General features: G+C 36.1%; 1 protein-coding gene across 5 annotated transcripts in view; it reads left to right on the top strand.

The window, feature by feature from the left end:
- The window catches only part of KIF16B (kinesin family member 16B), a 340,481-nt gene that overhangs the window by 128,217 nt on the left and 199,072 nt on the right, over positions 1–13,192 (top strand). For all 5 annotated transcript variants that reach the window (XM_031951076.1, XM_031951079.1, XM_031951077.1 and 2 more), the window contains exon 13: positions 10,084–10,203. In XM_031951076.1, the coding sequence (XP_031806936.1) occupies positions 10,084–10,203 (120 nt within the window). The remainder of the gene's footprint in view (positions 1–10,083; positions 10,204–13,192) is intronic.

Below are 13,192 nucleotides of genomic sequence, written 5' to 3' on the forward strand. Positions count from 1 at the left end.
GAAGAAGCTAATTGCCTGAAAGATGGGCACTCTTATTTTTTCATCTTTGTCTCATTAGCACCTATTACACTGTCTACACATGATAGAACTTAATAAATGCTTCTTTAATTGTATTGAGAAAAGAAGAGAAAATGGACCCTAGAGGATGATAGATTTCAACAACGATTTAAATTGGGTTTAAAAAAAAAAAAAAAAAAGGTGATTGGAATTAACCTCAAAAGTGAAGTTTATGATGCCAAAAGGGACAGTCAGGAGATGTGTGAGGATTAATTTTGCTTTTCTTTCTGACCTAGTGCTTCTTAACATGTAAGAGAAGGAAGTGTAGAGGATGGCTAGTAATACAGGGTCTTTTGGATAGAGCCAGGTATCTGTTTGCTCAAGAAGTTGGAAAGAGTGTGAAGGAAAGGAAAAGGGGGAAAAAATTCCCTTTAGGAAAAGAGGAAATTAACAACAGTAAAGTGATTGCACAGGATACAAGAGAATAATGCAAGGGTGGAAGAGAATGTGGACTTTGGAAAGCTAGGGATGAACATATAGGAAAAGATGGAAAAGAGAAAGGGAAAGATTTTTCATTGTACCTGATTTTGAATCATGGAGATAATGGGAGCAGACCGAGAATTTGCTTGAAGTAGATGAAGTAAAGACTGCTTAATAAGTTCTAGTCCTTGGGTCTAGCTCTAGGGTCACTAGATGACTGAGAGAGGAATCAGTGGCTGCCCTTGTTGACTGACATTCCCAGAGGAAATGATTCAGTTTCTCTCCCCATCTTCGAACCTCACATGAGGTCAAGGAATAAGACATAATTAGAAGATGCTTAGCATATATATGGTTTAGATCCCTTATTTGAGTTCCTTGAAGCAAAGGCTCCCATGTTTCCTTAAGTGTCTTTAAGCAGGCCTTCTCTCAGTGTGTTTACTGAGGTCTAGCTAAAAGAGTGACCATTACATTAGCTTCTCTAATTGTCTTGTTCTCCTAGAGACCCTTTTGGAGTCATGTTTCTATGTTCTCTGATTCCCCAGTTCAGGGATTTCTTAGTTCTGTGACACCTGTAAAACTAAAGAAAAAACCTCATGTATTGATTGACTCCTTGCAGGTGTTCAATTGAATACTCCCTTTAAGTATCTCTAAGATTTCTATCTCTAGACATCCAAATTAATAGCATTCTTAGTGTAAAAGGAGTCTTGATGTTACTATTGCAAAGGCAGAGCTTTCAGTGAAATTTAAGGCAACAGGATATCTAACACTAATAGGGGCTTTTGGTAGAGTTGATATAGACAGTGATCCAGAGAAGTTGGCTTAGACTCTCCCCCGAGGAACTTCCTGAAATGTCTATATCTGTCTTAGTAAAAAGGGGAGTCTTTGAACTCACAAAGCAGCAAATAATCAGACACCTAAGTTGTCTCAGGTGATTGGGAAGTTGATTATTAAAAGGGCAATGTGGTTAAAAGGCCAACTTTTTTTTGCAGAAAAGCCAAAAAAATGTGGGAAAAGAAAGAGAATAAGAAAGGAGAGAAAAAAACAAAGAGAAAAAGAATGAGGCTCTTCTTAGAGGTTGGAAGCCACTGAAGTTGGGAGTAGAAAGGACTGTTGTTGAAGAGACAAAAGTTAGATATACTGGTAGGGGATGGTAAATTACAAGTTGGCTTTTCATACTATAGTACTAAAATCAGGGATGATAGACACAGGAATGAGAGGCAGAGACAGAGATCTGTATCTGACCTCTGGGGAAATCAATACCATTCAGCCATTCTGAGGATAGAAGTATCCATTATATGCCAAGTAATTTAGCTTATTGTCCAAATTTTCCACAGAATGACACAAAATTTTTTGAGGGAAGGGAATTATGTACCTTATAATGATTTACATGAAAAAAAAAAAAAAAAAAAGCTGTTAAAATAACAGTAGCATTTGATCCTCAGATATCCAAAAAATGTGTTCATCAGGAACAGTTCATTCATTGCTTGAAAGTTTCAGGTAACTCTTGTTGGCAAGTAAATCTTGCATAATGACAGTTAGACCTGGAGTCAGAAAGATCCGAATTCAAACTCATCCTAGTGGGGTGTGTGTGTGTGTGTGTGTGTGTGTGTGTGTGTGTGCACATATGAAATTTGGGATAGCATTAGGTAGATTCCTGAGCTCAAATATGGCCTGGGACACTTTCTACCTGGGTGACCTTGGACAAGTCACTTAACCCTCTTTTGCCTTAGTTTCCTTATCTACAAAATTAGCTGGAGAAAAAAATCACAAACCACTTCATTATCTTTGATGAGAAAACCCTAAATGGATTCCATTAAATAGCAACAAAAATAACTTGCTTTATATATATTTGTTTGCATGTTATCTACCATTGTGTGAGGAGAGGGGCTATCTTTTGACTGTTTTGTAGGTGTTTATTATTGATCAATTGATTATCTATCATCGGTTCTTAATTGTGTTGTGAATTGTTTTCTTTTGTAATGTTCCTTAAAATTCTAAATCCTCTGTAGTTTTCCTTTTATCTGGGTAAGCCTTATTGTCAAATGCTTTGTTGAGTTGCAAAAAAATATGTGTGGCTCTAAATATTTTATCTGTTTCTTTGGGGATACAGTATGCCTGTAGTTATGGAAGGGGGTGCCAAGCTGTGCTATGCTAAGTATTCTATCTTGTCAAAGAGGTGTTTCATAAATTATGCATAACAGTACATGCCACTCAATAAATATTTAATATGTGATAGATATTTTCATCTGAAATTACTTTTTCACTTGAACAATGATTTAAATCCTAGTTTTTAGTTTTATGAGGTGACACTTTTATAATATCATGTAGTAGTTGAATGCAGTTTGAATGTCAGAGAGCCGTAGGGTAGCATTAATCACAAGATCATTTCCCCCCCGAATCTTGGAAAACTTTCATATAATTCTGCTTTTGCCATTGCGTGTGTGCGTGTGTCTTTTCTGGTCCAGGTAATGCTTTTGACCTGAAGAAACTGTTTTATATTTCAAATGTTCTTTAAAATCCATAAGCCCTGAATATTTCCATATAAAGGGTTGCAGTGGGAAAAGTGAATATTTAACTGGGAACTAGTCCAAAATAATCTCTGTGTTAGAGGGCAACTGTTACAAGTGAATATTTCTTCTTTGAGGGTGAGGAGGTTCTCAAATTGTTTTGCACTCTTCTGGATAAGGAAGAAAGTGTTTTCTCTTCTGTGAATACTGTTACTTTTCATACATTTTGGAATGGGCAGAGCTCTGACACTCTTGTGGGATTGCTGTATGCAATCTTGTTAGTGCTTGGGGTTGCAGCTGTTGAGCCTAATTTATTGTGTGTGGCTGCGTGGTAAAGTTTCTCTGTTGGTGTAATCATCCCTTTAGAAAGAATTGTCTCTCCGTTTTACTTAGTTAGCTATGAACTCTACCGAAAGGGGAAAATATACAAATTCCACTAATGCCCTCAGGCGAGAGTTGGAGGAATCATTTTCTTCAAGATTTACAAGGACCCCAATGTAGTAAATCAGCATTATTGAAGTCACTGACTTTTATCTTAAGACAGATTCTCAGTACTTTTTCTGGTACTAGATGCAGAAATGACTGACAGGAAGAGCAGGTTAAGGGCATTGCTGATGTTTACTGGCCATAATAGGCCTTCCCTTTTTAGTCCTTAATTTAAGTTATAGAGAATTCTGCCTTTCCCTTTGCTTGGTGTTCAGTGGATTTCAAATTAAATTGCTATCTTTTCAATTGTTCGTTTCTTGGAATTCATCTTAATCCTATCTTGTTTCTCTCTGTCTCTCTTTTTCTCTTTCTCTCCAACTTTTCTTCCACCTCTGTCACTGTATCTCTCTTTTGGCCAAAGGCTGGCATTTTTTTACATGGTTCCAGGCCTTCAAGACATATCCAGGATAGCTGCATCTATACCAGGCTTTCCCTAGTCTTTCATGCTGTCTTCTTCCCTTAGAACATAAGCTCCCTGTAGGCCAGACCTGATTTGAGTAGTTATGTTTGTATTTCCGACGCTTCTTTCACTTTCTGTCACAAGATAAGCATTAATAAACACTATCTTCCTTCTCACAGATCTCACAGACAGACACCTTCATACACATCATGGATTTGTAGGAGAGATCTTTGTTCTACTGTATCCTTGTACATTTAGTGTGACATCTTACAAGTAAACTGTCCCTTCTTATGGTTCTGATTTCTGTTCATTTAACATACATTTATCGATTCTTTATTGTTTATAGGCCACTGTGGTAACTACTTATTTATACCACTCCATTTAGCAGATTGAAAATCTTTGATTTAGAGAATATCACGTGTTGATTATCTTTTAACCTTAAATATAACCTTACAAAATATATAAGCTGTCTGCTTAGTTTCATTTCCTAAATTATTTGAAAATTCCTTAGGAAAGTGTGACACATTTGATTTTATGTAAATTTTTTTCTCCCTAGTGTTTTGACTTCAATTGACTTTACTGAGTGAGATGTAGTAATCAGAAAATTGGAAATGATCTGCTGTGGAGAAGCCCTATACTGAATATCGCCTAGGTGTGGCTTACCTGCCCTGCTATTATGTGAAGAGACAGTAAGGTGGGGAGAATGGATATTCAGTGTAGTCCTGAGAAACCAAGTCATTACCTTCCTTTGGGAATGTCAGTCGACAAGGGACCTACTGATTCCTGGCCCAGTCATCCAGTGACCCTAGAGCAGAGTAGCCCCTATTAACTGGCCCTCATCTTATTTCAGGCAAATTCCCAGTCTGCTCCCATTGGCCACAGTAGAAGTGAAAATTCTTTCCCTTTCTCTTTCCCATCTTTTTTTTTTTTTTTTTTAACATGTTCATCCCTTGTTTTCAAAGTCCACATCCTTCTCTACACTTCCATTATTCTCTTGTATCCTGTGGAATCACTTTCCTGTTGTTAATTTCCTCTTTTCCTATATCTCCTTTTTCCTTTCCTTCATACTCTTTCCATCTTCTTGAGCAAACAGAAACTTGGCTATACAGAAGATCCTGCATTACTAGTTAATTCTTCAGTGTAAGAATCTTCTCAATAATATCACTGACAGTCTTCTAACTCTATTTTAATCCTCCTTCTGGTTGGAAACAAAATATTAAAAAATCTTCACATTACAGATTTTGTAAGTGAATTTTTTAAAATTTGAAAATAAGGTAGGAAGAAAGGAAACAATTTTTATTAAGAGCTTATTATGTACCAGGTAGTGTGCTTTTCAAGTGGTATCACATTTGATCTTCACAACAACCTTGGAAAGTAGGTATTAAGAGTTTTACAGATTACATAACATTCCTCATCACATTCCTCATCACACTTCCATGATGTACTAGATATATCATATTATGCCAACTTCACACAAAAACAAGACTAGAAATAGCTATGATGTGCCTGTGATAGGATGATTAAGCAATATTAAAGAGGATTTGAAACCACTTCTCTTCTGATTTGAACTCTAACACTCTTTCCTTTATACTACATTTTTTATGAGAGTCAGATGAAACATGTGAACACTTCTTAAACTATAAAGTGATCTACAGTTGTGAGGAATAAAGAGATTATGGTAAGCTAATTTACAAGAAAATCTTCCTAACCAATAAGGCATAATTATTAAATTTGGAGATGATATAATGTTAGTGGGGAATCATGTGGGGTAACAAAACCAAGATCTAAAAGAAACCTGAGCAGCTAGAAAGAGATAATGAAAATAAGAAGAAAACATTTAAATCCAGTCCATTAAATATTAGGCACCTATTATGTGCCCAGGCACTGTGCTAAGCACTGGGAATACCTTTAATTAAAAGAAAAACAGACTCTGTCCTCAAAGCACTTAGAATCTAAAGGGAGAAGACTGATTGCAAAAGAAGACTGGAAAGGGGATGGTGTGGGACACCAGAAGGCATCCTACATAGGAAAATCTTATTCCATAGAGTTGAAACCAAGTAAGAAAGTAGATGCAAAGTGGAATGATCTGAAATTCTAGTCATTAATTGGAATAAATTTAAAGGATTGAATGTACATCCAAAAAAAAAAAAAATCAACTCTCCAAGTACAACATGAGAATGTGGGTGGGAAATCCTAACACAAGGAGTTAGTGTGAGTATTGTAAAGCTAGAGTAGATGCAGAAGAAAGGTGAGTGAGACTTGTGAGTCATCTGGAAATCATATCCAAAGCAATAGGACATTTACCTTCGGGAAGACAAGACTTGGGGGAAATAGAGTAATTACCTTCAAATATTTGTTGAACGATCATGTGGAACAGGAATGAGACTTATTCAATGCTACTTCTAAGGGTAGAACTAGAGAGTTCTTAATAAAAAAAGCTGTCAAAAATGTAATAGATTTCCTTACTTATAACTTGTGATTTCTCCTCCCCCACTGTACTTTTTTGTTGTTGCCCAGAATGGATCTTAGCTTACCCAAATTATTGATGCCCTAGTAGTTTAATAAATATTTAAATTTAATCTTTGAATGCTTTGCATTTCCCCCAAATTGCTGTTCATTTTAAAGGCCTTTTAAATATAATTCCATAATGATAATAGCTAACATTTATTTAGTGCCTACTAAATAGTGTATACTAGGCACTAAGCTAAGAACTTTAGATATAACATTATATTTGATCCATATCAGTCTTTTGTATTTTTCTTTGCTTATATATATCCCTCTTTTTTCATCCTTTTAAAATCTGAGTTCTTTGGAAGACATTTTGTAAAATTACATTATTCTCTTTATATTTCTCTAGGATTTTTTTTTCTTATCCAGGATCACTTGTGATCATCTAGTCAGAATTTTGTCTCCTCTCCCTCTAAAGACAATTCTCTGTTATTAGCTCTTGGAGAGAAAGGGATTGTCACATTTTCTTTAAAAAATTGTTTTTTATTTTGAACATAACAGTTATCCATAAGTCCAGGCATTCTGACATACAAAGCCCCAAAAAGAATATTGTGTGTGAAATTGAATTTCTGCTATGCAACTTTTAAAGTTTATATTAAATTTAAATTTCTCATTTTCTTATTTTTCTTCTTGTTTTTTTTTTTTGGGGGGGGGGGTATATCTATCATTTCCTACTAATTCATTCCTTGCAATACCTAAGTATATTTAAGCAAAACAAATCAATGTAATGCTTATCCCTGAACATGAAGGTTTTATTTTGCATTGCTTGCCTGCTATTTCCTTGCCTAGAAGTAGAAAGTATACTTCATCATCATTATTGGGGATATTGTTATATTATTATATATTTTTGTCACCTTCCTATATATTGAAATTTTGCCTGATTTAATACAAAGTTGTCCCCCCTGCTCAGTTAATTTCTTTCCTTTGAGTTCTAATTGCATCATTTTTATGAAAAATATTTTGTTTATAAATAAGAAATTTTATAGTTTCATATGATTATTGTTATCTTTTCTTAATTTTATATATTCTCTTAATTTAAAAGAAAAAAAACTTTCTAAGGATTTTTCCATGTGTGGTTCAGTGGTAAGAGCACTGGACCTATCTAGTTTGGGCATGTCTAACACATGAGCAGGTGGAACTAAAATCATAGATTTACATTGAGAAAGGTACCTTAGAGATCATCCAGTTGCATTCGTTTTACAACTGAAAGAAGTCAAAGTGACTTGCTCAAAGTCATACAGGTAGGACATGAACCCAAGTCTTCTCTGACTTCAGAGAATGCTAGATATAGGATCCTAAAGGATCTTATTCACATATTCAACTATTTCTACTTAGGCTTTGCTGCTATGAATTCCAATATAATATGCTATTTTATTTTACTTTTTGGTTTTTGTATAATCGTTCAAATTTGGCATTTAAATTGAAATTAGTTTTAGTAGTCATAGTCTTAATTTTTTATGTATCATCAAGTGTGGATTGCTCTTCCCCCTCCCAAGATCAAAAGTTAGGTCCCCTAAGAGAATAATATCTTGGGGTCAAATACTAATCTGTGAGTTCATTCTTAAAGAAGCACAGGATGTGAGAGTTGGAAGTTATGTCCACAGGTATTTAGTCCAACCCCTGAATGAAAGGAATATCCATTATAATATCTGTGATAAATGGTTGTGCATCCTTTTATGAAGACCACCAGAAACCTAATGCCTCTCCAAGGAGACTACTCATATAGCATGAGTCTTCAATCTGGGGTTCACTTGTAGTACTCAGCCAGTTAGTTCAAAGTAAGCACATTTATCAAAATGATTGACATAGCATAAGCCCAGCACTAGGCTGATCATTGGTCCTGCCAAAAACAGAAAAAGGGATCATTGCAGGCCCTGGCCTCAAGGGGCTGAGCTCTGCTGGAAGAAGACCCCTCTAGGGAGGAAGCTGAAGGGGAGCGAAGCCATAGCTGGTCTGGGCTATTCCCTGACAGGAATTCTCCATTTTTCCCCATTGCAGACTGAAGCCATGGCCCTGGGGGCAGGGGACCCTGAGGAGGGGTGTCTGCCAGGGCTAAAATGAATGAGAGTGATAAGGTTCCTGGGGCTCCCCAAAACCTTCTGGGCCCCTTCCTGTAAATGTTCCCCTCTTCACCAGGAAGAGGGCACAGCAAGCACAGAGCTGGCACCGCCACCCCCACCTTCCCTGACTTCCCCGCCTCCCCTCTGTGGGCTTTCTCCAGTTTTTCCTGGTGTCTCATTGGTCCCTCATTGTTTGTTGCCCCCGTTAGACCATGAGCTCCCTGAGAATGGCCTGTTTCCTTTGTGTCTCCAGAATAAAGCACAGTTCCTGACATTCAGCCAGCTTATGCTTATTGAGTGAGTGATTTTCATGGGCACCTCATGATGCTCCCTCACTGCTTGTCCTGTCACTCCTGGGCCTGATCCTCTCTACAGAGCAACCCTGGAAGAGGGATTTCCTCTTCTACTATGGATTCTCGACTTGATGACCAGAGCTCTCAAATAATTAACTGGTTTATATTTTCACATGGTTCAACTGGGGGTGGAGGAGGAGGGGTGGTGGATAGAATGCCTGGACTGGAGTCAGAAAGACCCAACTTCAAATCTACACTTAGAACATTTACCAGCTGTATGACCCTGGGCAAGGCTCTTAACCCTGTTTACTCAGTATCCTCTTCTGTAAAATAAGCTGACCTCTCCAGTTTCTTCACTAAGAACCAGAGTCAGAGAAGGCAGAACAACCACCACTACCTATGGCATAATTGATCATTTGACTTATTCTATAGATTGTAATTTTAGTTGCCTTTCTAATGGCCAAAAGTCTATAATAAAAGGCTAAGGTGCTTTTTTTTTTTTTTTTTACAGTGATCAATTAGAGCCCAAACCAGACCTTTATATATTGCAAATGGGCTTCTTATAAGTCTGAAAGAGGTTGATATTTACATGTTGCCATCTTTATGAGCTCCATATATTTTGCAACCACTTATATGTGAAAAAGCCACACTTTTCATTTCTTCTTGCCTATTTGGTGGAAAGCAACACTCCTCTGACAAAATCCTTTGCCCTTTGGCTCCAACTCCCATCTTTCTGGCAAGCAGAGTAGGTTTTCCAGGCCCATTCTTATTTGATTTCTCTTATTATTACCTCATTATCTGCTAGAAAAACAGGTGATATTTGTCACTGACAAGTAATCAATTAACAGTATTTTACTGACTAACTTAACTGTCTACAAGAAGTTATGCTAAAAGGAGAGAAGAGGGGAAAACACCCTGGAGATAGAATCAAAAGACAGGTTCATGGTCTGACAGCCATATGACTTTGCTGACTAAAACCCTTCTGGGATGAGAGACATTCCTTTTATTTGGTGTATTCTAAGTTTAGTTCAGGAAGTAGCATTTAACCTAGGTCTGGAAGAATTTAGACATAAGGTAGCTCTGGAAGTTTAGTGGATTTTATCTGCTAGAATTGAATGTGAAAATAAATATAATGAATAATTCCAGCATGCAATGGGATTTCTAATTGAAATTTATAACCACATGTTAGAATGCTTTTTTGGTTTTTAATGAAAAGTAAATCTTGGGGCATTTAAGTACTCTATTTAAAGAATGTAGTTAGTTTCCCCTTTAAACAGTTAGGTTGACTTTTCTTTCAGTTGACTTTTCTTTCAAATAAATTTAACCTTTAAAAAAATCCCTTCTCATTTTAGGAACAAACATTAGCCCTGAGGAAAGAAGGAATTGGAGTTGTTCTGGATTCTGAGCTGCCTCATCTGATTGGCATTGATGATGACCTTCTGAGTACTGGAATAATCTTATATCACTTGAAGGTAGAAATAAATCTAATCAGTCACTTTACATGACTTCAATTGAACATTGTAATTATATTTTGTTTTCTCTTGACAAATTTTATTGTTATGGTCTATGACAATGAAGACAATCATTAAAAGCTGTATGGTGAAAATATAAGTATAGTATATCATCAGTTCAGATAATTGGAATATAAAAGTGGAATTTTATAGGTTTTCAAATTTTCCTTTGCCTGGCCAGGTGTAATGCTCTGTTTCAATCACATGGAATGGGATGGGGAGAGGTCTATTCTGTCCTGTAACTTAAGGGATTGGTGATAAAATTGAGGTAGGAAAGTAGAGGAAGAAGACTAAGAGAAGTAGTAAGTACCTGAAATAAAATTTTAAAATTTGTTTAAATTTCATTTGAAGCTGTCATTCTTGATAGTTTTTAGAATTCACCATAGCACCTGTGTTCTTGAATCATATTGCAGTGTATTGAAGTAATGTTTGATTTGCTAAACAGTATTCATGGTGATAATGGTAGAAGTCTGGTATAGAGTCCAGGTTAAGAGGGATTGTTTGAGAATAGTGAGAGCCTCCAGATGCACTCCTCTTTGATATGGTTTGATTGTATTAAAAGAATCACAGAGCTTCCTGGAAGAGGAGATTATAGAACTTGTTCACCAGTTTGTGTATCTTGGAAAGAGAATAAAAGAATAAAAGGCTGGATTGCCTTTGGGAAATTGCAGGACACTTTTGGGCTCTAGGTTTTGCATGAAAGAATAGAGACTCATCTTTTTAATAACTAACTTTTTTTGGGTGTTTTGCTATATGGTGATGAGATGAATATTGTCTCTGAAGAACTAAAGATGAGCATCACACAAAGGGCAATGAAAAGGTCCATGGCATGTGTGTGAACAGGCCACAATGTGCAACTATCAATTTAAGGAGTTTTAGGAAATCAAGAAATTGTATGCTAAGAAGAGAAGATGGCAGGCAAAAGGGATTACGGGTGGGCAGCCAGACAGGTCTCCTGATCCCCTTTTGATATCAGGATAAAGTGAGAAAGACCTTTAGGTTGATAGATGGCCCCCACTGGGAATTTTGGAGATAGTAAAAATGTGAGTTGCATGAGATGAATTGTTGTTGTCTGTTCTTTTTCAAAGAGAACCCTGACATCTGAGAGGTGATTATATGACATGAAAGTGAGTTATATTTAAGTGAGGGAGGAACTGGGCCCTCACTTTCCTGCCTCACTTTCCCCTCCAGAGCCATCTGGGTCCAGTGGCCAGATATAGATCAGGACAACTTCTGATGGTCCTGGCTGCAGTGAAAGAGCTTGGCTTTTTTGAGCTAAGGTCTTTAACAGGTTTCAATTTGACTGAGACACCATCCATTCTGTGATTAAACCCAGGTGAGAATTGAAGCAAAGAATGGCCTCTTTTACTTAGTCACAAAAAAAAAAACAAGCAAAATCCAAGCCCAATCTGGTTGGGGAAGACTCTTAGGATTTCTGGTCAAAACAGAAGCAATTGCTATTTACATTTGCTCTGAATTTGATGGGTAAGAATAGATGGAATTCTGCAATCAGTGTAATTATAAATCCATTTGAGAATATTGAGATTAAGAGATTAGAATCTCCCAGCAATTTATATATATATATATATATTTTTTTTTTTTTTCTTTGATTTTATTCTAATGGCTAGATTTGGAGTCAGAAAACTTGGCTTCAAATTCCCTGTCTACTACTACATATAGTTAATTCTGGAGCCTTTACTAAATCATTTACTCCCAATCAACTTCAGTTTTCTTATCTCTAAAAGTGATTGAATATAATTGATTGAAGAACCTCTCGAAATTCTTTTAGCTCTGTATTTTTGATCCTAGCTCTATGATCCTAATTTTTTTTTCCCCTGAAACTTGGTTCAAAATAGCTGCTTTGTGGACTTCATCATCTTTCTTCAATTACCTCACTAGAAAGTAAGGTCACCAAAACAGTACACCTATGAGATATTAATTTTTATTAAGTAATTTGTTGCTTTTCAAAGACTTTGATTTTATTGGCATGTATGCTTTCTACCAACAAAGATGATATTTGGCTGTACTGTAGTGAAGATGGTCTCCATAAATTATTGTGGGAGGGAATATTAACTGATAGCCAATCTTCTGGACCTTAATGAATGTTATTAGACTGGCCTTGTATAATTTGTCTTTAAATCTATATGCAGATTCTTGTGGAGATATTCTGATGACCGGATTTGGCCAATATAGCCTTTATATATGTAGTATCACATACAAGCTACAATGAGGATTTAGTTGAGTTATCAAATACAAATATACACCTTTTGAAACAATGAAAAACAATAGGAGAGAAACCCAAATGAACATGTCATTCATGTTGTGGATGGAATTATCAAATATATCAACAGATATAAAATAGAATTAAATTGTTTTCATTCCAATTGCAATTAATTTTCAGCAGGGCCTAAGGAACATTTGGACCTTCATGCTATAATATCTCATGTGCCATATTAAGAATAAATGATAGTTATTAAGATAAAATTTAAAGAATGGCTGGACCAGACCAAGTATACTCTGATGGCTACATCATGTGTGTGACAGAATTGTGAAAGCTCTGAGGAATTAATTTAAAAGATACCTTGGAAAATAGAAGATATCATAAGAATGGAAAAATTCGTAGACTATATTAAGATAACTGAGATAAAATCAAAAACCACCAATCCATCTGTTTGCCTTCTTATCTTTGCAAAATTCTTATGAGAATGCATGCCAGGGTTATTTTTGATTAAAAATAGGAGAAGGATTGGGAAAGTTTTATGTTTTTTAGGAAATAAAGGACATTCTTTATTTCCTATGGAAATATGCATTATGTACAGAGGACTCACAGAAGCCCCAGAAAGATTTAGATAATGCATGTAGCCCTCATATGATAATCAGGTTTTTGCAAATTTTCTACAGCTGATGACTACATCTGTATAGTCATGTTTTTGATTGAAAGGTACAGAAA

The sequence above is a fragment of the Sarcophilus harrisii genome, chromosome 2 (genome assembly GCF_902635505.1).
Source record: "Sarcophilus harrisii chromosome 2, mSarHar1.11, whole genome shotgun sequence".
NCBI lineage: Eukaryota > Metazoa > Chordata > Mammalia > Dasyuromorphia > Dasyuridae > Sarcophilus > Sarcophilus harrisii.